The sequence below is a fragment of the Engystomops pustulosus genome, chromosome 10 (assembly GCF_040894005.1).
Source record: "Engystomops pustulosus chromosome 10, aEngPut4.maternal, whole genome shotgun sequence".
NCBI lineage: Eukaryota > Metazoa > Chordata > Amphibia > Anura > Leptodactylidae > Engystomops > Engystomops pustulosus.
In genome coordinates this window covers 91,260,286-91,285,076 of record NC_092420.1, presented here as the reverse complement: position 1 = coordinate 91,285,076, position 24,791 = coordinate 91,260,286, and the positions used below count along the sequence as shown (strand labels likewise).

Sequence of the window (24,791 nt, the reverse complement as noted above, 5' to 3'; positions counted from 1 at the left end):
AATGTCACAACTGTATCATTCATCCGAGACGCGATTTAGAGGTTGGGTAAGGTAACGTCCACACGGTGCGACTCTGCTGCAGAGAAATTGTGAAAATGATAACTACCCAAAATTAGGTGTGTTGCCGTAGAATCTGCTCAGTGCAATGTTGAATACCAATGATGATAATTGTGCGTTTCCCAGGTGTAAGCCTATGTTCACATGTGGCAGTTTTGTTGCAGTTATTTCTCTGATCATCCCATAGATCTGAATGGGGCTTGCACCTGACCCTGTATAAGGACATATGATCCATCCCGATCCTAACTTGTAACACATTTTCTTCATTTCAATCAGATTGTATTGTATCATAATGGGGCTCATTTACTAAGGGCCACACAGACCGCACTTTCTATGGACATCCCGGTGATTTCCGTTTTGCGCCGCTGGGACAGGGATTTAAAAGGGGATTGTGTCGCATGCGGTTTTTTGGCAAAATCGCGCCGGCTTTCATGCAACACAAATCGGGTATCGGGGGGGGGGACTGTCGGACCATCCGACGGATTCGGACAAACCGCGGGATTTAACTTCAAAATTGTGTCGCTAGCCATGGACTGACATACACCGGGAAGAAGATGGTGAACTCCGGCGGACCTGATCGGGGAAGCGACACATCCTCGTCGTACAGTCCGGATCGGGGATCGATTGTAAGATGTAAGAAAAGGCAATTCTCATCCAGATACCTGATCCCGGGTACCTGCACCTCTGGCTCCTCTGAGATTGTGAGAGTCTTATCCATGGATGTCAGCCCTTGTAGGGCCACGTGTTACAGTGTAGTAGGGGCCCCGCGTAGCTTCATACAGATAGTAATGATCTGCAGCGCATGGTGTGGGGTGGACGCTGCTGAGGATGGAGAAGACGACATTAAGGGAAATCTACCATCAAAATCCATCCTGATAAACCAGGGACACTAAGGCTGCATTTGGACGACCTTGAGGGGATGTATGTACGGCTACGAGCTTGCGCCCATACATACGTCCCCAATGGTGAGGGGTCAACCCTCTTCCTCTCCAGCGTGTCTCACATATAGCCAAGCGGGAATACGTCCATGTAAATGCAGCCTTACTCATAGATCCGGGCACCGGGACTGTGGGACTTTTTATATTTGTAATCCATCGCCTCCTTCCTTCTAAAATCAACTCTTAACATTATGCTAATGAGCCGGAAAAGATGTTACCAGGGTCCCTGGTGTAGCTAGACAGGATGTTACACTGTCTCCCCATCACCCTGCATTCTAAGCATTTCCCCCTCCCTCTGCCTGCTGTAATCTCACACAGTGTGAGGGGGAAGTATTTCTGCACTGTCTAATATCCTGTGAAGCTGCACTCATTAGCATCATTTTAAAAGTTGATTTTAGAAGGGAGGAGGCCATGGATAACAGATATAAGATGATTCTCACAGTCCCGGTGCCTGGATCTATGGGTAATGTCCCTGGTTTATCAGGATGGATTCTGATTTCCTGTAACCTGTCTAATAATACGTCCTGATCCTGAACATGTGACAGATACAGATATGGATGTAACTATGCTATATATGACCCCCTATGTATCTGCCCGTTTAGCACATTTCTGGTCTGTATAGTACAAGGGAGTAATCTGCTCTAATATTTACACAGGGTCTATTACGTATTTAGGAAATGACAATTAATTTCATGGTAAAGTTCTGCAACTTTCTGTATGTTTCACTTCTTACTCCTTGTAATGATCTCTGATTTCTCTGATTTCCTCTCTGGCTCCTTATTCCCTTTTGATGTTGATGGTCATCAGTATCTGATTAATGAGGGCCCCACAGCCAGCGCAGTACAATGGATTCCTATTCCACCCCCCCCCCAGGTGTCGCACCTCCATCGATCACTGTCCTGCAGATGGGTCATCATTATTAAATATGATTAAGGGGCGAGACAAACCACTTAGGATTGTTACAACTGCATCGGGTCTAGACTTTGGGCTACAAACCAGATTTCAGACTGATACATTGTAACAAACTATCAGGACTGTGGAGATATTTGGGCTAATGACTTGTCATCTCGCACAGGAATGTCTGGAAAGGATACAATTAGGGATAAGTTCACGTCAGGGAATTGTTGCAGAAATTTCTTTGACCTTCTCATAAATCGGAAAGACCCATATATAAATTCATGCATCCGCTGCATGGGAATATACCTTGAGCAGACGTAACACGCATAATGGGGCTCATTTACTAAGGGTCGCCCTGCTCACTTTTGTCGGACTGTGCGCCTTTTTCTGGGCGCCGGTATTTAGGAAGTGTCTGCGCTGGGATTGTGTCTTTCATGCGGCACAATTTGGGGGGTGAGCCGTCAGATGCGGGAGCGCGGGATTTAACTTTCAAATTGTGTCTCAAGCCCAATCACTTACATGCACCAGGAAGAAGAAGGTGAACTCCATCGGACCTGAGCGGGGAAGCGACAGATGCAGGATAACGGACGCACGATCTTAGTGACTCCCCGCACAGCACATTATACACAGACAATGCACTTACATGCACCAGGAAGAAGAAGGTGAACTCCGGGGACCTGAGCGGGGAAGCGACACATGCAGGATATCGGGCGCACAATCTTAGTGACTCCCCGCACAGCACATTATACACGGACAATGCACTTACATGCACCAGGAAGAAGAAGGTGAACTCCGTCAGACCTGAGCGGGGAAGTGACACATGCAGGATATCGGGTGCAGGATCTTAGTGACTCCCCGCACAGCACATTATACACGGACAATGCACTTACATGCACCAGGAAGAAGAAGGTGAACTCCGTCAGACCAGAGCGGGGAAGCGGCACATGCAGGATATCGGACGATCTTAGTGAATCACGGCACAGTGCGTTATACACGGACAATGCACTTACATGCTCCAGGAAGAAGAAGGTGAACTCCGGGGACCTGAGCGGGGAAGTGACACATGCCGGATATCGAACGATCTTAGTGAATCACGGCACAGTGCGTTATACACGGACAATGCACTTTTGGTGATCTCTGTCAGACGGGTAAGTAAATCTGCCCCATTGTCTCCAATGTGTTAACAAAAGGTTCTAATTCACTGACAGCAAGAAGAGATCTTCACAATTGTATACAATGGAAACAGAAAGGATGTTAGAAAGATGCACAAGGCCACTGATTCCTGGCCTTCCAGTATCAGGCGCACATTAGAGGGTAATGGAGGGGTCTCCCATCCCCCTGCTTGTCCGGCAGAGGAGCAGCAGGTGGGAGCCCCCACTTGTCTTGTGGCGGTCCCCGGTGGGCGTTCCCAGCTGTCCCACTAATCACACACACAATGCTGCTGCCTGCATTAAGGGGCTTGCAGCTGTCTATGGGAGTTTACCAATCCTGCGCCCCCTTTGTGAGGAGACCCCCGTCTGGTATCGGTGTGTGGGTTTTTTAAGCAATCACTTGACATGCGCATAATGAGGGGCTTACACCCACCGAGACCCCACAAGTAATAGCACAAAGCCCTTCATCCCTCCGGAATTCATTATAGAAGATTAGGAAACATATTGACGCCACCTTCAATAATAAATGTGGAAAATATGAAGGAGGCAGAAGTCTCCTCCTCGTGACGCGGCCGCCAGGACGGGAGGCGATGACTTTACTGCAGAAAGAAGAATTCTACGAGGAAACAAACGCTCCAGAGGATAGATACAAGAGAAGTGACACAGAACAAGTGACTCGAGTTTCCTCTCTTCTTCGTTGCTCAGATAAGACGAGGTTTTATCTTATTTCAGCAGATCCGTGTGTAGCCGCTGTGTGGACGTCAGATAAGTCCTTTAATCAATGTACTGTAAGTCGTTCTATACAGAACATGTCATGTACATGTGATTCAGCGATATACATACATTTATCCATGCTGAAAGGAAACCTACTGCGAGGAATCTACCACCACTAGTAGATCTGATGGCAGGTCCCTCCGGCCTCTCCTAAACTTTATTTTATGAATATGTAATATGTTACCTGCAGAGGCTACTGGAGGAGGGATTTGTGTGGCTGCTGGGTGCTAAGTTGTGTAGCTGCCGGATGCAGGGTGCTAAGTTGTGTGGCTGCAGGGTGCTAAATTCTGTGGCTGCCGGGTGCTAAGTTGTGTGGCTGCCGGCTGCAGGGTGCTAAATTCTGTGGCTGCCGGGTGCTAAGTTGTGTGGCTGCCGGGTGCTGGGTGGTAAGTTGTGTGGCTGCCGGGTGCAGGGTGCTAAATTCTGTGGCTGCCGGGTGGTAAGTTGTGTGGCTGCCGGGTGCTGGGTGGTAAGTTGTGTGGCTGCCGGGTGCAGGGTGCTAAATTCTGTGGCTGCCGGGTGCTAAGTTGTGTAGCTTCCGTGTGCTGGGTGCTAAGTTGTGTGGCTGCTGGGTGCTAAGTTGTGTGGCTGCCGTTTGTTGGGTGCTAAGTTGTGTGGCTGCTGGGTGCTAAGTTGTGTGGCTGCCGGGTGCTAAGTTGTGTGGCTGCCGTTTGTTGGGTGCTAAGTTGTGTGGCTGCTGGGTGCTGGGTGCTAAGTTGTGTGGCTGCCGGGTGCTAAGTTGTGTGGCTGCCGGGTGCTAAGTTGTGTGGCTGCCATTTGTTGGGTGCTAAGTTGTGTGGCTGCCGGGTGCTGGATGCTAAGTTGTGTGGCTGCTGGGTGCTAAGTTGTGTGGCTGCCGTTTGTTGGGTGCTAAGTTGTGTGGCTGCTGGGTGCTGGGTGCTACGTTGTGTGGCTGCCGGGTGCTAAGTTGTGTGGCTGCCGTTTGTTGGGTGCTAAATTGTGTGGCTGCCGGGTGCTAAGTTGTGTGGCTGCCGGGTGCTAAGTTGTGTGGCTGCCGTTTGTTGGGTGCTAAGTTGTGTGGCTGCCGGGTGCTGGATGCTAAGTTGTGTGGCTGCCAGGTGCTGGGTGCTAAGTTGTGTGGCTGCCGGGTGCTGGGTGCTAAGTTGTGTGGCTGCTGGGTGCTGGGTGCTAAGGCTGCTCCACGTCCCTCTTCTGGCAATTTACATATTACTTAAATAAAGACTAACAAATTAGTTTTAAGCTTCAGGATTATTGAATTACAGATTAGGGCAGAGGCAGAAGGAGGAATCTACCATCGGATCTACTTCTGATAATAGAAGCTTCATGGTAGGTTTCCTTTAAAGGGAACCTGTCAACAGCTAAAGCATTTGGACCTTATATGACCGCTTGCCTGTGCTGGTCATGTCTTTTTCAAGGCCCGAAGCTGCCAGATAAAATAAGTTATATCCACAGCCTTTCAGTCAGGAGGTTGGGGTTCTCGGAGTGTATGAGCTCCTCATGAATGTCCACATCGTGGCAGCAGATCAGACCGGCTAGCAGCATCTGCATGTAGCTGCTCGTACGCGATCCCAAGCTGTACTTTTAATTGGTATCATATTGGGGAAGAATGTTACTTTATGATCACTTTTACCCTGTTTTTATGCGGTTGGATGTGAAAATATCATAATTTTGGCAAGATTTTTTTTCCTTTTTTTAATGCCGTTCACCGTGCAGGATCAATAACAATTTTAGTTTATTGTTTGGGTTTGTTAGGGACAAGGCGATTAGGGATAAGGTTTTTACCATGTATGGGATTTTTACATAGGATGGGGCATTGCTGGATCTTTATTCTTTTTTATAATTTTTTTTATTTTTATTGTGTTTGATTTTGTCCTAGTCGTGGGAAATGAACAAGTGAACTTTGATGACTTGTTCAGTGTAATATACTGCAGTACTAATGTATATCAGGTTATAACATTTGTCGGCCTATGCATTCTGCTGAACGCACGATGTAACAGGCTTGACAAAGCGTCCTACGTAAAACACGCGGCGGCATGGGCTCCTTTGGTCTGTATACACACACTTCATGCAGGATTTCTGCGGATTATACTCATCTGTCTCCACATATATTTGGTTAGTATACATTGAGACCTTATGTGGGCCCTGTAGTTTCTGTGGTGTATGTGGTTTTAGAATTGTTATATAATAAACTTATGCTTTTACTGACAATGCATTTGTGTGCGGTCTTGGATTTCTTTGGTTGGGTATAATATAAGGATATTGAACATCCGGTTAATAAAGGAATAATATTAGATTATCGGGGAGAGGGGGGGGGATATCCCACCAATCAGCAGGTTTGCAGGGCACCTGTGATCTTCCTTAATGTCACATCCATCAGTCACGTGACTTGTTTGTAGCGAAGCTGCACCTACAGATCAAGGTGTTGGATCAGTTATCTAATAGGGATAAGGAAGATGCCACATAGTGTACATCACATTGTATGACACAGGTCCAGTTTATATGGTGGTGATAGGGCATCCGTACAATCTATACGGCCAATGTACAAGTCCAGTCTATAGGACCTCCATAGAAGTCAGATGTCTAAGTACAACAATTTTAGACAGAAAACTGCCACAGAATTATCATATCTGCAGTTGTAGCGAGATGTAGCAGAGCCTCGGATTGGCAATTTGCATGTGGTGCAGAGAGGAAATAATTGGGTATAACCAAAAATGCAGCGCGTTCTGCCGGTGGCCGTTTCACCATGAAATATTTATACGCTTCCTATGAATCAGACAAAACAAGATCTATTTTCAGATGTAGTTTTCCAGGTTCCATGGAAAATCCTTGAAAGGTCTGTACAGAGAAAAGAGGAAGGTTCTGGGGGAGGTCAGGCCTCCGCCGCCCCAGTCATCCTCCGTTCAAGGCTCCGCAGACTCAGCTATAACATCCTGTGTTCTCCAGGAAACCAGAGGAAGATAAGGACAAGGTCTGCCCTGCTGCAATGTGGGGGCGCAGGCTGCACCCCAATACTGAACTCCTGATGTTCAATCCCGGGACAGACACTAACAGGGAACTCCAGTGCACAGACCCCACTGACGTTACTGGTTGCAGGACCCTCGGTTACATATATCGCTGGTCTCTGCAGTCATCACCTTAATCTGCTTGTTAATAATTGCTCCAGAGGCGTCAGTCATGCACCAAGAGCCGACAATTAACATGGGAATGGCCTCTTAAAGGGACGATGTTACTAATGTCTCCGATCTGGATACATGACACATCCAGGGGATATGATATATACAGTGCAGGGATCGCAGAGCATACAGCATATACTGTATATAGTGCAAGGATCACAGAGGATACAGTATATACAGTGCAGGGATCACAGAGGATACGGTATATACAGTGCAGGGATCACAGCGGATACAGTATATACAGTGCATAGATCACAGAGGATATGGTATATACAATATATTCAGTGCGGGTATAACAGATGATACGGTATAAACAGTGCGGAGATCACAGAGGATACAGGAGGGAGCTGCAATCACTGTGCCAAGAGAAGGATAGTGGGTGCATCCTCCTCATGGCACAGTGGGTGCAGCTCCTTACTGGCACAACGGGTGCAGAATCCTACTGGCACAGTGGGTGCAGCTCCCTTCTAGCACAGTGGGTACAGCATACTCCTGGCACAGTGGGTACAGCATCAACCTGGCACAGTGGGTGAAGTGTTCTCAAGACACAGTGGGTGCATCCTCCACCTGGCACAGCGCGTGCAGCTTCCTTGTGGCACAGTGGAAGCAGCATCCAACTGGCACAGTGGGTGCAGCATCCTCCTGGCACAATGAGTGCATCCTCCTTCTGGCACAGAGGGTGCTGCATCTTACTGGCACAATGGGTGCAGTATCCTCCTCCTGGCACAGTGTTCTCCTGCCACAGTGGATGCAACGTCGTCCTGGCATAGTGGGTGCAGCACCCTCTTCCTGGCACAGTGGGTGCAGCTTCCTCTTGGCACAGTGGATGCAGCTCCCTCCTCCTGGCACAGTGGGTGCAGCATCCTCCTCCTGGCACAGTGGGTGCAGTGTCCTCCTGCCACAGCGGGTACATCATCCTCTTCCTGGCACAGTGGGTGCAGCTCCCTCCTGGCACAGTGGGTGCAGCATTCTCCTCCTGGTATAGTGGGTGCAGCAGCATCCTCCTGGTATAGTGGGTGCAGCAGCGTCCTCCTGGTATAGTGGGTGTAGCATCCATCTTCCGGCACAGTGGGTGCAGCTCCCTCCTGGCACAGCAGGTGTAGCATCTTCCTCCTGGTATAGTGGGTGCAGCATCCTCCTCCTGGCACAGTAGGTTCAGCACCCTCCTCCTGGCAGAGTAGGTGCATCCTCCTCCTCCTGGTATAGAGGTTGCAGCATCCTCCTCCTGGCACAGTGGGTGCAGCATCCTCCTCCTGGCACAGTGGCTGCAGCACCCTCTTCCTGGCACATTGGGAACAGCTTTCCCCTGGCACAGTGGCTGCAGTGCCCTTCTCCAGGTATAGTGGGTACAGCATACTTCTGCTGGCACAGTGGGTGCAGCATCCTTCTCCTGGCACATTGGTTGCAACATATGCCTCGTGGTATAGTGGGTGCAGCATCCTTCTTCTGGCACAGTGGGTGCAGCTTCCTTTTGGCACAGTAGGTGCAGTATCCTCCTCCTGGTACAGTGGATGCAGAATCCTCCTTTTGGCACAGTGGGTGCAGCATCCTCCTCCTGGTATAGTGGGTGCAGCACCCTCTTCCTGGCACAGTGGGTGCAGCAGCATCCTCCTGGCACAGTGGGTGCATCTTCCCCCTGGCACAGTGGGTGCACCATCCTCCTCCTGGCACAGTGGGCGCATCCTCCTCCTGGCACAGTGGGTGCAGCATCCTTGCCCTGGCACAGTGGGTGCACCATCCTCCTCCTGGTATAGTGGGTGCATCCTCCTCTTGGCACAGTGGGTGCAACCTCCTCCTGGCACAGTGTGTGCAAAATCCTCCTCCTGGCACAGTGGGTACACCATCCTCCTCCTGGTATAGGTGGTGCAGCATCCTCCCCCTGGCACAGTGGGTGCACCATCCTCCCCATGGCACAGTGGGTGCACCATCCTCCTCCTGGTAAAGTGGGTGCAGCATCCTCCTCCTGGCACAGTGGGTGCACCATCCTCCTCCTGGCACATTGGGTGCAGCATCCTCCCCCTGGCACAGTGGGTGCACCATCCTCCTCCTGGTATAGTGGGTGCAGCATCCTCCTCCTGGCACAGTGGGTGCACCATCCTCCTCCTGGTTTAGTGGGTGCAGAATCCTCCTCCTGGCACAGTGGGTGCATTCTCCTCCTGGCACAGTGGGGGCACCATCCTCCTCCTGGCACAGTGGGTGCAGCATCCTTCCCCTGGCACAGTGGGTGCACCACCCTCCTGGCACAGTGGGTGCCACATCCTCCTCCTGGTTTAGTGGGTGCAGACTCCTCCTCCTGGCACAGTGGGTGCATCCTCCTCCTGGCACAGTGGGTGCATTCTCCTCCTGGTACAGTGGGTGCACCCTCCTCCTGGTATAGTGGGTGCACCCTCCCCCTGGCACAGTGGGTGCATCCTCCTCCTAGTATAGTGGGTGCACCACCCCCTGGCACAATGGGTGCACCATCCTCCTTCTGGTATAGTGGGTGCAGCATCCTCCTCCTGGCACAGTGGGTGCCACATCCTCCTCCTGGTTTAGTGGGTGCAGACTCCTCCTCCTGGCACAGTGGGTGCATCCTCCTCCTGGCACAGTGGGTGCATTCTCCTCCTGGTACAGTGGGTGCACCCTCCTCCTGGTATAGTGGGTGCACCCTCCCCCTGGCACAGTGGGTGCATCCTCCTCCTAGTATAGTGGGTGCACCACCCCCTGGCACAATGGGTGCACCATCCTCCTCCTGGCACAGTGGGGGCACCATCCTCCTCCTGGCACAGTGGGTGCAGCATCCTTCCCCCGGCACAGTGGGTGCACCATCCTCCTGGCACAATGGGTGCACCATCCTCCTCCTGGCACAGTGGGGGCACCATCCTCCTCCTGGCACAGTGGGTGCAGCATCCTTCCCCCGGCACAGTGGGTGCACCATCCTCCTGGCACAGTGGGTGCACCATCCTCCTCCTGGTTTAGTGGGTGCATCCTCCTCCTGGCACAGTGGGTGTATTCTCCTCCTGGTACAGTGGGTGCACCCTCCTCCTGGCACAGTGGGTGCATCCTCCTCCTGGCACAGTGGGTGCATCCTCCTCCTAGTATAGTGGGTGCAGCATCCTCCTCCTGGCACAGTGGGTGCACCATCCTCCTCCTGGTTTAGTGGGTGCATCCTCCTCCTCCTGGCACAGTGGGTGCACCATCCTCCTCCTGGCACAGTGGGTGCATCCTCCTCCTGGCACAGTGGGTGCACCCTCCTCCTCTTAAAGTGGGTTCATCCTCCTCCTAGTATATTGGGTGCACCCTATCCCTGGCACAGTGGGTGCAGGGCACTGGAGGGCTGTGAGCTGCAGGCCGGTTACTAGGGGGTTAATCCTCTGCCAGGATGCAGCCCCCTCCTCCCCCTGTGATTGGTTCTCTGCTCCGCTCTGTCATTGGTGGTCTCCGCTCCCCTCCAGTGCCAGGCTCCTGCCATTGGCTCCTGTGCCCGGGCAGCTCATTGGCGGCCATTGTGGTGGTCGCTCCCCGTAGTCGGCAGTGACATCCTGCGGCCCCCGGGGGATCCCCGCATCCAGCCCGGCATGACGCCCCCCGAGCGGTGCGATGCTCTGCAGCGGAGCTCCGGCCACAAGGCCTCCCCAGGACCCTGACCACCAGCTGCCTGCCAGGCCGGACAGGTAAGAGGTGCTGCAGCAGCGGCGGCGGCATCCTCCCCGCGTCATGTGATCTGCAGATGATGGATCCTGGAGAGCAGCAATGCAGAGGAGCCCAGAGTCCTGTCATCTCTGCAGAGCATCTCATCCAGAGCCCATACTGCAGAGCATCTCATCCTGACATCATAGTGTACATGCATCCAGAGCCCGGGACACTATAGTGTACATGCATCCAGAGCCGGGCACATTATAGTGTACATGCACCCAGAGCCCGGGACATTATAATGTACATGCATCCAGAGCCCGGCACATTATAGTGTCCATGCATCCAGAGCCCGGCACATTATAGTGTACATCCAGAGCCCGGGACACTATAGTGTACATACACCCAGAGCCGGGCACATTATAGTGTACATGCATCCAGAGCCCGGGACATTATAGTGTACATGCATCCAGAGCCCGGCACATTATAGTGTACATGCACCCAGAGCCCGGCACATCATAGTGTACATGCATCCAGAGCCCGGCACATTATAGTGTCCATGCATCCAGAGCCCGGCACATTATAGTGTCCATGCATCCAGAGCCCGGCACATTATAGTGTCCATGCATCCAGAGCCCGGCACATTATAGTGTACATGCACCCAGAGCCCGGCACATTATAGTGTACATGCATCCAGAGCCCGGCACATTATAGTGTCCATGCATCCAGAGCCCAGCACATTATAGTGTCCATGCATCCAGAGCCCGGCACATTATAGTGTACATGTACCCAGAGCCCGGGACACTATAGTGTCCATGAACCCAGAGCCCGGCACATTATAGTGTACATGCACCCAGAGCCCGGCACATTATAGTGTCCATGCATCCAGAGCCCAGCACATTATAGTGTCCATGCATCCAGAGCCCGGCACATTATAGTGTACATGCACCCAGAGCCCGGGACACTATAGTGTCCATGAACCCAGAGCCCGGCACATTATAGTGTACATGCACCCAGAGCCCGGCACATTATAGTGTCCATGCATCCAGAGCCCAGCACATTATAGTGTCCATGCATCCAGAGCCCGGCACATTATAGTGTACATGCACCCAGAGCCCGGGACACTATAGTGTCCATGAACCCAGAGCCCGGCACATTATAGTGTCCATGCATCCAGAGCCCGGCACATCACAGTGTCCATGCATCCAGAGCCCGGCACATTATAGTGTCCATGCATCCAGAGCCCGGCACATTACAGTGTACTTGCAGGGCCCGGCACATTATAGTGTCCATGTATCCAGAGCTGAGAGCTGATGGTAAATGGGGGATGTATATTTGCCCTCTGTATTGATACTTTGTATCTCTTCTTTCTGTTACTATGTATCACGCTGCTCCCCTCCTGTTTTCCAGCTTTGCAGACGCCCTTCTCTATTTTAGGATGTGGATTGTTTTTTACTGTAAATGTAAATGTTCAGGCTTTTAAGGTGAACATTTACTGCACAATATGATCTCCAATCCCCAGGAGTCCTGGAGGCGGAAATCTGAGGAGCTGAGTGATCACACAGCACAGATACCAGAGGAGCAATGTGGTCCAGACATGAAAAGGAAAAGGGAACCTGTCAGCTGCTGAGACCATGAGAGCCAGTTCTATGCATTGTCCCTGAAGAGATGTGTACTTGTTACTCACACTGCTGTGCTCTGTGATCTCTGCAGCCAGTGTTATGTATTGTCCCTGGAGAGATTTGTAATCAGACCTCACACTGCTGTGCTCTGTTCTCTCTGCAGCCAGTGTTATGTATTGTCCCTGGAGATGTGTAATCAGATCTCACACTGCTGTGCTCTGTGCTCTGTGCAGCCAGTGTTATGTATTGTCCCTGGAGAGATTTGTAATCAGACCTCACACTGCTGTGCTCTGTGCTCTCTGTAGCCAGTGTTATGTATTGTCTATGGAGAGATTTGTAATCAGACCTCACACTGCTGTGCTCTGTGCTCTCTGCAGCCAGTGTTATGTACTGTCCCTGGAGAGATGTGTAATCAGACCTCACACTGCTGTGCTCTGTGCTCTCTGCAGCCAGTGTTATGTATTGTCCCTGGAGAGAAGTGTAATTAGACTTTTGTGTTGTTAGTAGCAGCAGGACTCTGATATATTGATTGACATTCTAGTATTGTAGCTTCTGCAGTCCTCACACTGCTGTGCTCTTAGCTCTTTGCGTTGAATTGCACCTCCCATGAGGCCTTGTTCAGACATTGGGACACATTTACTAAAAATGTGGGAAACTTCACTAAAAGTGCTCTGTCCGTGTATAATGCTCGCTGCTCCAGAACGTGCACCAGAAATCATGAATCTGTCGCTTCCCTGCACTGGCCCGACTTTTTTGCGATGCACCTTTAACATTGGGCGTGCGTCAGACTTTGCATGTGAAATCCGGCGCACGGTCCGACTGAGCACCAGAACACCCCCTAATTTATGAAGAATAGCGCAGCCGCACCGCAAAATGGTCGCGTGCAACACACATGTGGCCCAGACCTAAATACCTGTGCAAGCCGTTTACCACTAAAAGAACGTGCAAAGTCCGTCAGAAAACTGGCGCAAAGCCCTTAGTAAATGAGCCCCAATGTGTCCGTGTTGTGTTCTAAAACGCCTGCTCGTCCTAAGAAAGCGAATGTCTCATCACCAAAATGTAATGAAAACCCAACATGTTCCCACAATCCGACTGTTTGTTGTAGTATCCAACTCATAGAGCAAATGGAAATGGATGTGAGAAGGAGGTGTGTGAGAAGCTACAATTGTGGAATATTGATGTATTTTTCACAGTCCTGCTGCTACTAACAACATACAGAGATTAATCATCTCTCCAGGTACAATACATAACACTGGCTGCAGAGAGCACAGAGCACAGCAGTGTGAGGTCTGATTACACATCTCTGCAGGGATTATACATAACACTGGCTGCAGAGAGCACAGGGCACAGCAGTGTGAGGTCTGATTACACATCTCTCCAGGGACCGTACATAACACTGGCTGCAGAGAGCACAGAGCACAGCAGTGTGAGGTCTGATTACACATCTCTCCAGGGACAGTACATAACACTGGCTGCAGAGAGCACAGAGCACAGCAGTGTGAGGTCTGATTACACATCTCTGCAGGGATTATACATAACACTGGCTGCAGAGAGCACAGGGCACAGCAGTGTGAGGTCTGATTACACATCTCTCCAGGGACAATACATAACACTGGCTGCAGAGAGCACAGAGCACAGCAGTGTGAGGTCTGATTACACATCTCTGCAGGGATTATACATAACACTGGCTGCAGAGAGCACAGGGCACAGCAGTGTGAGGTCTGATTACACATCTCTCCAGGGACCGTACATAACACTGGCTGCAGAGAGCACAGAGCACAGCAGTGTGAGGTCTGATTACACATCTCTCCAGGGACCGTACATAACACTGGCTGCAGAGAGCACAGAGCACAGCAGTGTGAGGTCTGATTACACATCTCTCCAGGGACAATACATAGCACTGGCTGCAGTCTCATGGTCACAGCTGCTTCTCCTACATAGAATAGTTCAGAGGTGATTAGAGAATATTTTTTTCATCCTCCTCATGTGTCTTCTTTTAGACCAAGGGATTCGAAAAAATTTAAACTAGTAAAAAGTTGAGCCAAAATAAAATACATAAAATGGCTTGATAAATCTTGCTGTGGTCCGGCGCTGTGCTGGTCCCAGTGACTGCAGATACAGAACCCGGCAGCAGGCAGTAAAGTGAGATGTTTTCCCATATCATTTATTTCTGGATTGCACTGCTCCTATAGAGTAAAGTGTAGATGATTTTGTGACCAGGGTGATGGCATTTTCATGGTTAATATATGATGATATGGACATGGCATTAGGTGGGCACATCTTGCGCTGGCACAGATATCACGTATTATGACATCGCTCCGTCGCTTCTGACGCTCTTATGGCTTCCGTGCAAAACCCTCAAAAGCTACAAATTTGTATCAAGATTTCTTCTGCCAAAGAACTGATGCCGGAGGGTAGCAAATCCCCAATGTGTCATCAGGGGACGTCCAGGAGATCATGTGGTGACTGAGATTATTACTATTTAGGGTCCTGATGTGTTAGTATTTTCCCAGGGCGTGTGGTTGGCTGACAATCTGCACAGGGACGGGTCTAGAGTGTCACAGAGGAGTCTGGAGGAGGAGGACAGAGGAGTCTGGAGGGAGGAGGACAGAGGAGTCTGGAGGGAGGAGGACAGAGGAGTCTGGAGGGAGGAGGACAGAGGAGTCTGGAGGGAGGAGGACAGAGGAGTCTGGAGGGAGGAGGACAGAGGAGTCTGGAGGGAGGAGGACAGAGGGGTCTGGAGGAGGAGGAGAGAGGAGTCTGGAGGAGGAGGAGAGAGGAGTCTGGAAGAGGAGGAGAGAGGAGTCTGGAAGAGGAGGAGGAGAGAGGAGTCTGGAGGAGGAGAAGGACAGAGGAGTCTGGAGGAGGAGAACAGAGGGAGATGCTTCCATGCAGCAGGTTTGTTGCTGGACTCTCCCCTCATATATTGGGTAATAGAACATCCCTGTAAGACCTCAGGCTTCACCCCCCCCCCCCCCCCCCCCCACATCTCCTCCACCTTCTGGTGAGTTACATCTACATTCGGTCTTGTCTTCTTCTGGATTCATTCATATTAAACAGATTCTAATTCCTTGTCCTGTTATTTGTCCTTGTGAAATTTTCCCTTAATTTATTCAGACCCGAGGCCCGGTGAGGATACTGCTCCGCTAATGTCTGCGGGAGACTTCCGGCCTCTGCTGTATGAGACTTGTGTCCTCGTGTCGCTGTGACTATTATAGACGTCCGCTCCAGCGTCTGTCATGTCCGGAGGGTGGGAAGAGGCCGCTCCCAGGATTATGGAGGTCAATCATAATATCATAAAAAGTCCTGAAGATGGAGGATGTCAGTGGTTGGGCACATCACCCCCCCCCCCCTGTCCTGCTCTCATGGGCTGTTATTACGTGTTGGTGTAATCTGAATACGTGACACTGACATATAGGGGTCTCTTCAGGACCATCTACATCCAGCATATAACATGGCAGACCGGGACGACGGTCACGTGACGGACCCTCCAGGCCCCAGGGTGTATTGGGGGGGTCATTCTCCAGTCCTCTCCTCTGTTTTAGGGTCACATGAGTCCGGTGATTCCTCGGACAGAACTTCTCATATGAAGTCACTATCTCATCTCTGTCAATGTCGCTATTGTTGTAGAGGCCGCGCTGTGCTTGCCGGTTACTCCCCGTCCACCAATCATTACAAGTATCTGCTCTTTCTTCCTTGGCGCAGACTTTACGGCCTCTGTCATCTCTAATTATACACCAAATAATCATGTATTATGGGTCTGTGTCCCAGGAAGGATAATCTGTTTGTTATCTGGGAAATCTCCTCCTGCGGTCACGTCCCCGGCTATGGCTGCCACGTCCTCCCTCACTGCTGCCACTGGTGGACTACACGTCCCAGCTGTATACGGTGCATCCCCTGTAGAATGTATCTTCCCCACATTGTTCAGCTCTGGGATACATTGCATCCTTAGAAGACGTCTTATTATACTTGTGATACTGAGGGGCACCCCAGCCCCCGCTGCAGGGATCAGTATTATAGGTGTTAATTTATTATCTGCGAGGCTCAATGTGCAAATAACATCAGAGAAATGTGTAATAACCTGGGACTGAATTCCCGGCTTCCCATGGGGCGGGGCTGTTACATTGTATCTTATCTGCAATATTTATCTGGGGGTAATGGAGGATGGAACAGAAGTGGCAGAATCTACAGTATCGGGGCCCCCCTGCGCGCCCAGGTATCTGCAGGTCAGTCCTCTCCTAGGTCATACAGGGAGGTGGGTGAGGGCACACAGGGTGTAGCCACCTGCAGTACACCGTCCCATCACAGAGGGTCTAAAGTAAAACTGCAGTGTAAAGTACAGGGGAGGGAGTGGAGCCTTTGGATAGAAAAGAAGGGGGATACAGACCCTGGCCCCACCAGACACAGATATGCTGCACCCACTAGCTCCCATCATCATTGTCCTCCACCGCTGGCTCCCATCATCATTCTCCTTCATCACTGGCTCCCATCATTGTCCTCCACCATTGGCTCCCATCATCATTGTCCTCCACCACTGGCTCCCATCATCATTCTCCTTCATCACTGGCTCCCATCATTGTCCTCCATCACTGGCTCCCATCATCATTGTGCTCCAACACTGGCTCCCATCATCATTGTCCTGCACCACTGGCTCCCATCATCATTGTCCTCCATCACTGGCTCCCATCATCATTGTGCTCCAACACTGCCTCCCATCATCATTGTCCTCCACCACTGGCTCCCATCATCATTGTCCTCCACCACTGGCTCCCATCATCATTGTCCTCCACCACTGGCTCCCATCATCATTGTCCTCCACCACTGGCTCCCATCATCATTGTCCTGCACCACTGGCTCCCATCACTGTTGTCCTCTACCACTGGCTCCCATCATCATTCTCCTCTACCACTGGCTCCCATCATTGTCCTGCACCACTGGCTCCCATCATTGTCCTGCACCACTGGCTCCCATCATCATTGTCCTCCACCATTGGCTCCCATCATCATTGTCCTCCACCACTGGCTCCCATCATCATTGTCCTCTACCATTGGCTCCCATCATCATTGTCCTCCACCACTGGCTCCCATCATCATTGTCCTCCACCACTGGCTCCCATCATTGTCCTCCACCACTGGCTCCCATCATTGTCCTCCACCACTGGCTCCCATCATCATTGTCCTGCACCACTGGCTCCCATCACTGTTGTCCTCTACCACTGGCTCCCATCATCATTCTCCTCTACCACTGGCTCCCATCATTGTCCTGCACCACTGGCTCCCATCATTGTCCTGCACCACTGGCTCCCATCATCATTGTCCTCCACCATTGGCTCCCATCATCATTGTCCTCCACCACTGGCTCCCATCATCATTGTCCTCTACCATTGGCTCCCATCATCATTGTCCTCCACCACTGGCTCCCATCATCATTGTCCTCCACCACTGGCTCCCATCATCATTGTCCTCTACCATTGGCTCCCATAATCATTCTCCTCTACCATTGGCTCCCATCATCATTGTCCTCCACCACTGGCTCCCATCATCATTGTCCTCTACCATTGGCTCCCATCATCATTCTCCTCTACCATTGGCTCCCATCATCATTGTCCTCCACCACTGGCTCCCATCGTCATTGTCCCCCACCATTGGCTCCCATCATCATGGTCCTCCACCATTGGCTCCCATCATCATTGTCCTCCACCGCTGGCTCCCATCATCATTGTCCTCCACCGCTGGCTCCCATCATCATTGTCCTCCACCACTGGCTCCCATCATCATTGTCCTCCACCTCTGGCTCCCATCATCATTGTCCTCCACCACTGGCTCCCATCATCATTGTCCTCCACCACTGGCTCCCATCATCATTGTCCTCTACCATTGGCTCCCATCATCATTCTCCTCTACCATTGGCTCCCATCATCATTGTCCTCCACCACTGGCTCCCATCATCATTGTCCTCCACCACTGGCTCCCATCATCATTGTCCTCCACCACTGGCTCCCATCATCATTGTCCTCTACCATTGGCTCCCATCATCATTCTCCTCTACCATTGGCTCCCATCATCATTGTCCTCCACCACTGGCTCCCATCGTCATTGTCCCCCACCATTGGCTCCCATCATCATGGTCCTCCACTATTGGCTCCCATCATCATTGTCCTCCACCACTGACTCCCATCATCATTGTCCTCCAGCACTGGCTCCCATCATCATTGTCCTCCACCACTGGCTCCCATCATTGTCCTCCATCACTGGCTCCCATCATCATTGTGCTCCAACACTGCCTCCCATCATCATTGTCCTCCACCACTGGCTCCCATCATCATTGTCCTCCACCACTGGCTCCCATCATCATTGTCCTCCACCTCTGGCTCCCATCATCATTGCTCAGCCCGGATCTCGCCTACACTTGATGTTGTTAACTTTTCTACATTATAATTCCTTGACTTCCAAGTTTCCCTTGTTGTCCTTTAGCCTTCGCATTTATCCCCATCCCCGATAGACGTTGCGTTACAGAATAGAGGAGCAATGACTCCCGCAGCTGTCAGAGGAGGAAGGAGACTGATTCTGTCCGGAGCTTTTCGCCAAGGGAAATGATGATTATTTTTTATTTTATATTATTTTTAAATTTTTTTTTGCTATAGAGAAAAATGAACAGCATTCCTGATACTGACCCCTCTAATGATTCCCGTTCTTCTCTGGCAGGTCATGTAGGAGCGCAGGAATGTTCTGAAAATGGGAGTTCTGGTTTTCATGAGGAACCTGCTGCTGGCTCTCTGCCTCTTCCTGGTGCTGGGCTTTCTGTATTACTCCGCCTGGAAGCTGCATCTCCTGCGCTGGGAGGATTCACGTAAGTCTCCCCCTGATCTGTATCTTTACTGTCCGTGACTCGGCTGACGCTCTTCTAGGCTTCCTCTTGGGGACAGCTGCTCCCCCTTGGCTTTGTGTCCTCCTGCGGCTCCTGGAGCTGCTCCCCCTTGGCTCTGTGTCCTCCTGCGGCTCCTGGAGCTGCTCCCCCTTGGCTCTGTGTCCTCCTGCCGGCTCCTGGAGCTGCTCCCCCTTGGCTCTGTGTCCTCCTGCCGGCTCCTGGAGCTGCTCCCCCTTGGCTCTGTGTCCTCCTGCCGACTCCTGGAGCTGCTCCCCCTTGGCTCTGTGTCCTCCTGCCGGCTCCTGGAGCTGCTCTTCCTTGGCTCTGCGTCCTCCTGCCGGCTCCTGGAGCTGCTCCCCCTTGGCTCTGTGTCCTCCTGACGGCTCCTGGAGCTGCTCCCCCTTGGCTCTGTGTCCTCCTGCCGGCTCCTGGAGCTGCTCCCCCTTGGCTCTGTGTCCTCCTGCCGGCTCCTGGAGCTGCTCCCCCTTGGCTCTGTGTCCTCCTGACGGCTCCTGGAGCTGCTCCTCTCGCTTCTGTCCCTGGGTGCTGCAGTCATTGTACTTGTGTCCTATGGGGGGGGGGGTCTATAGGTTCTATAGTTCTCAGGTGAAGTGTGGAGAATTGGTCTGAGTGTAAAAGTAGAAGGACTAGTGAAGAGTCATGTAAGGCAGAGCTACAGATCCTGAAGGGTGAGAGGGGTCCTCACCAGGGGGGTACCTTATACCCCTGAAAATCCCCATGGAGTCCTGCTAGTGTCCGTGGACTACGTCGGTATCATTCAGCTGTGATCTCTGCTCCTCCAGTAATGGCTAGAGATCTGGCTCCGGCCCAGGAAGTCTATGGAAATGTAACAGCGAAACAATTAACAAAATGTCATTGTCATTGTCTAGTGACGAGTAATGAAGTGTCCACTGCATAATCGCTGCCGGCTGTCATCTGACTGCAGAGAATCAGTCGGCGGTGTAAGGTCTTGGTAGCAGCGGGACATGGATTTATATTCCAGATTGTTACTCTTTCAAGTGCACTGGGGGCGTGTCCTCACACTGCTGTGCTCTGTGCATCCACCTGCTAAACAGCCCTTCTTATCTGTTTTGAATAAAAGCTATAACAGCGGAAGTGCACTGGGGCTGTGTAATCGCTAACCTTTTCACTTGGAAAAGATACAATCCTGGAGTATAACTCTACATATCACAGTCCTGCTGCTACTAACAACATACACAAAGGTCAGATTCAGGGGCGTAACTAGGAGAGGCAGGGCCCCAAAGCAGACTTGTGAATGGGGCCCCCCTTACCTTATTTGTTTACAATCAAACACAGTAAAAGCAGTCGCCGGGTCATGTACAAGATATGTTCCGTAGGTTTGTTCTTAAGTTGAATTTGTATGTTAGTCGAAACTATATATTTTATAATTGTAAATCCAGCTAAAAAAATCTTTTGCCCCAGTGACAATTGGAGTTTCAAAATGTTTTGCTGTAATGGGACCAAGGATTATCCATAAAGCTTCATTACAGACACATTACAGCTGATGATTTCAGTCTGGGACTAAAGGAAAGCATCCAGAGGTCACAGGGGGTAGAGGGGTCTGTCTGTAACTAGGGGTCTACTGTAAGTCAGGTGTCCTTAAGTAGGGGACCGCCTACACACCATAAATACAGCATATAAAGCTATGTATCATATACATGGAAATACATCACATATACACACACCTACAAATACACTATATACACAGCCATAACCCAAGATTTCGGGGCCCCCTGACACTGCTGGCCCCATATCAGCTGCTGTGGCTGCTACCACTATTGTTACGCCCATGGTCTAATTACACATCTCTCCAGGGACAATACATAACACCGGCTGCAGAGAGCACAGAGCACAGCAGTGTGAGGTCTGATTACACATGTCTCCAGGGACAATACATAACACCGGCTGCAGAGAGCACAGAGCACAGCAGGGTGAGGTCTGATTACACATCTCTCCAGGGACAATAAATAACACTGGCTGCAGAGAGCACAGAGTACAGCAGTGTGAGGTCTGATTACACATCTCTCCAGGGACAATACATAACACTGGCTGCAGAGAGCACAGAGTACAGCAGTGTTAGGTCTGATTACACATCTCTCCAGGGACAATACATAACACTGGCTGCAGAGAGCACAGAGCACAGCAGTGTGAGGTCTGATTACACATCTCTCCAGGGACAATACATGACACTGGCTGCAGAGAGCACAGAGCACAGCAGTGTGAGGTCTGATTACACATCTCTCCAGGGACAATACATAACACTGGCTGCAGAGAGCACAGAGCACAGCAGTGTGAGGTCTGATTACACATCTCTCCAGGGACAATACATAACACTGGCTGCAGAGAGCACAGAGCACAGCAGTGTGAGGTCTGATTACACATCTCTCCAGGGACAATACATAACACTGGCTGCAGAGAGCACAGAGCACAGCAGTGTGAGGTCTGATTACACATCTCTCCAGGGACAATACATAATTTGCTGATCAGACCCCTTCAACCACTAGGCCATTTTTGTTTTTTAGCATTTCCATTTTTAACTCCCCTTCTTCAATACACAACTTTTTATTTTTTCTGTCTACAGAGCTGTATTGGGACTTCTTTTCTGTGTAATTGTGCTTTCTAGTGAAAAAAAAATGATTCCAGATGCTTTAAAATAGGGGAAAAAAATGCATTTGTGACATTTTCTTGTGGGTTCTGTTTTGACGGCGTTCACTGTGCGCTCCAAATATCACCTTACTTCTTTTGGTCGATGCGATAAATTTATATAGGTTTTATAGGGTTGTAATAGACTTAAAAAGAAATTCTAGATTATTTTTACTGTATTTGCAGACCCCCTATGGTACTTTAACCTTAGGCGACTCTTATTGTTCCTGTGATATCCTGAGAAGAAGGGGGGGGTAAAGATATATTGGGGAAAATTTACTTACCCGTCCGGAGGAGTTGACAGTAAGTGCATTGTCCGTGTATAATGCGCTGTGCGGGGAGTCACTAAGATTGTGCGCCCGATATCCTGCAGGTGTCGCTTCCCGGCTCAGGTCCCCGGAGTTCACCTTCTTCTTCCTGGTGCATGTAAGTGCATTGTCCGTGTATAATGTGCTGTGCGGGGAGTCACTAAGATCCTGCACCCGATATCCTGCATGTGTCACTTTCCCGCTCAGGTCCCCGGAGTTCACCTTCTTCTTCCTGGTGCATGTAAGTGCATTGTCCGTGTATAATGTGCTGTGCGGGGAGTCACTAAGATCGTGCGTCCCATATCCTGCATGTGTCGCTTCCCCGCTCAGGTCCCCGGAGTTCACCTTCTTCTTCCTGGTGCATGTAAGTGCATTGTCCGTGTATAATGCGCTGTGCAGGGAGTCACTAAGGTCGTGCGCCCGATATCCTGCATGTGTCGCTTCCCCGCTCAGGTCCCCGGAGTTCACCTTCTTCGTCCTGGTGCATGTAAGTGCATTGTCCGTGTATAATGTGCTGTGCGGGGAGTCACTAAGATCCTGCACCCGATATCCTGCATGTGTCACTTTCCCGCTCAGGTCCCCGGAGTTCACCTTCTTCTTCCTGGTGCATGTAAGTGCATTGTCCGTGTATAATGTGCTGTGCGGGGAGTCACTAAGATCGTGCGTCCCATATCCTGCATGTGTCGCTTCCCCGCTCAGGTCCCCGGAGTTCACCTTCTTCTTCCTGGTGCATGTAAGTGCATTGTCCGTGTATAATGCGCTGTGCAGGGAGTCACTAAGGTCGTGCGCCCGATATCCTGCATGTGTCACTTTCCCGCTCAGGTCCCTGGAGTTCACCTTCTTCTTCCTGATGCATGTAAATGCATTGTCCGTGTATAATGCGCTGTGCGGGGAGTCACTAAGATCGTGCGCCCGATATCCTGCATGTGTCACTTCCCCGCTCAGGTCCCTGGAGTTCACCTTCTTCTTCCTGGTGCATGTAAGTGCATTGTCCGTGTATAATGTGCTGTGCGGGGAGTCACTAAGATCCTGCCCCGATATCCTGCATGTGTCACTTCTCCGCTCAGGTCCCCAGAGTTCACCTTCTTCTTCCTGGTGCATGTAAGTGCATTGTCCGTGTATAATGCGCTATGCGGGGAGTCACTAAGATCCTGCACCCGATATCCTGCATGTGTCGCTTCCCCGCTCAGGTCCCTGGAGTTCATCTTCTTCTTCCTGATGCATGTAAGTGCATTGTCCGTGTATAATGCGCTGTGCGGGGAGTCACTAAGATCGTGCACCCGATATCCTGCATGTGTCACTTCCTCGCTCAGGTCCCTGGAGTTCACCTTCTTCTTCCTGGTGCATGTAAGTGCATTGTCCGTGTATAATGCGCTGTGCGGGGAGTCACTAAGATCGTGCCCCCGATATCCTGCATTTGTCGCTTCCCCGCTCAGGTCCCAGGAGTTCACCTTCTTCTTCCTGGTGCATGTAAGTACTGACACAATTTGAAACCTAAATCCCGCGCTCAGTCCGAATCCGTAAGATCATCCGGCACACCCCCCACCACGATTTCTGCTGCATGGAAGCAGCGTGGCTGTGCCACAATCCGATCACGTGCAATACATTCCCAGCGCAAACCCCCTGTTAAATACCTGTCAAAGCTGTGAAAATCCCGAAAACAGCAAACAAACCGACGAAAGTGTGATCCGCGACCCTTAGTAAATAAGCCCCATTGTATATAACTTTAAAGGGCACCTACCACCACAAATCTACCTATAAAGGTAGATCGGGTGGTAGGTGAATCAATGGGACGTGAGGATAGCCCTTTTAAGGGCTAATCCTCACGTCCCCGCACTGTTTTATAAACTTTTATTACATCAATATGTTAATTTACTTATGCGGCTACTGGGGCGTGGAGTAGCCGCATCTGAGGTTACACGAGGCGGCTACTCCACGCCCCGGTAGCCACATTACCCCTCCTACTCACCATGTTCGGCGCGCAGCTGCTCGTAGCTGCGCGCCCTCGTCCGCCGATCCTGCCGTCTGCGCATGCGCAGAACAGCAGGCCCGCGCCTGCGCAGCCCCGGCTTCAGAGCAGTGACCGCGCAGGCGCGGGCCCGCTGTTCTGCGCATGCGCAGACGTCAGGATCGGCGGACGAGGGCGCGCAGCTACGAGCAGCTGCGCGCCGAACATGGTGAGTAGGAGGGGTAATGTGGCTACCGGGGCGTGGAGTAGCCGCCTCGTGTAACCTCAGATGCGGCTACTCCACGCCCAAGTAGCCGCATAAGTAAATTAACATATTGATGTAATAAAAGTTTATAAAACAGTGCGGGGACGTGAGGATTAGCCCTTAAAAGGGCTATCCTCACGTCCCATTGATTCACCTACCACCCGATCTACCTTTATAGGTAGATTTGTGGTGGTAGGTTTCCTTTAACTCGTGATTGGAATGAACAGGTTTATGTGTCGCCATCTAGTGTCAGGATCTGAAAAGTGCAGCTTTATTGAAGTAACTGGTAACACAGCGACATCCTGTGGTTCCTTTATGTATGTACCTATTATACAGTGTGTGTGTGTGTGTGTGTGTGTGTGTGTGTGTGTATATATATATATATATATATATACTTACATACAGGTGCTTCTCAATAGATTAGAATATCAGCAAAAAGTTATTTTTATTTTAAGTAACTAAGTTAAAAAGTGAAATTCATACATTCTAGAGTCATTACACACACAGGGAACTTTGTGTTTATTTCTGTTAAA

At 50.9% G+C, this 24,791-nt stretch overlaps 1 protein-coding gene across 5 annotated transcripts in view; it reads left to right on the top strand.

Moving 5' to 3' along the window:
* Nucleotides 1-24,791, top strand: part of ST3GAL3 (ST3 beta-galactoside alpha-2,3-sialyltransferase 3) — a 161,862-nt gene that overhangs the window by 507 nt on the left and 136,564 nt on the right. Inside the window, exons 1-2 of one of the 5 annotated variants that reach the window (XM_072127460.1) lie at nucleotides 10,407-10,625; nucleotides 18,911-19,055. In XM_072127460.1, coding sequence (XP_071983561.1) covers nucleotides 18,941-19,055 — 115 coding nt within the window. In that variant the 5' untranslated portion in view covers nucleotides 10,407-10,625; nucleotides 18,911-18,940. Of the gene's footprint in view, nucleotides 1-10,406; nucleotides 10,626-18,910; nucleotides 19,056-24,791 lie in introns of those variants that run through there. The other 4 variants (XM_072127462.1, XM_072127463.1, XM_072127464.1 and 1 more) reach the window with 4 other exon arrangements.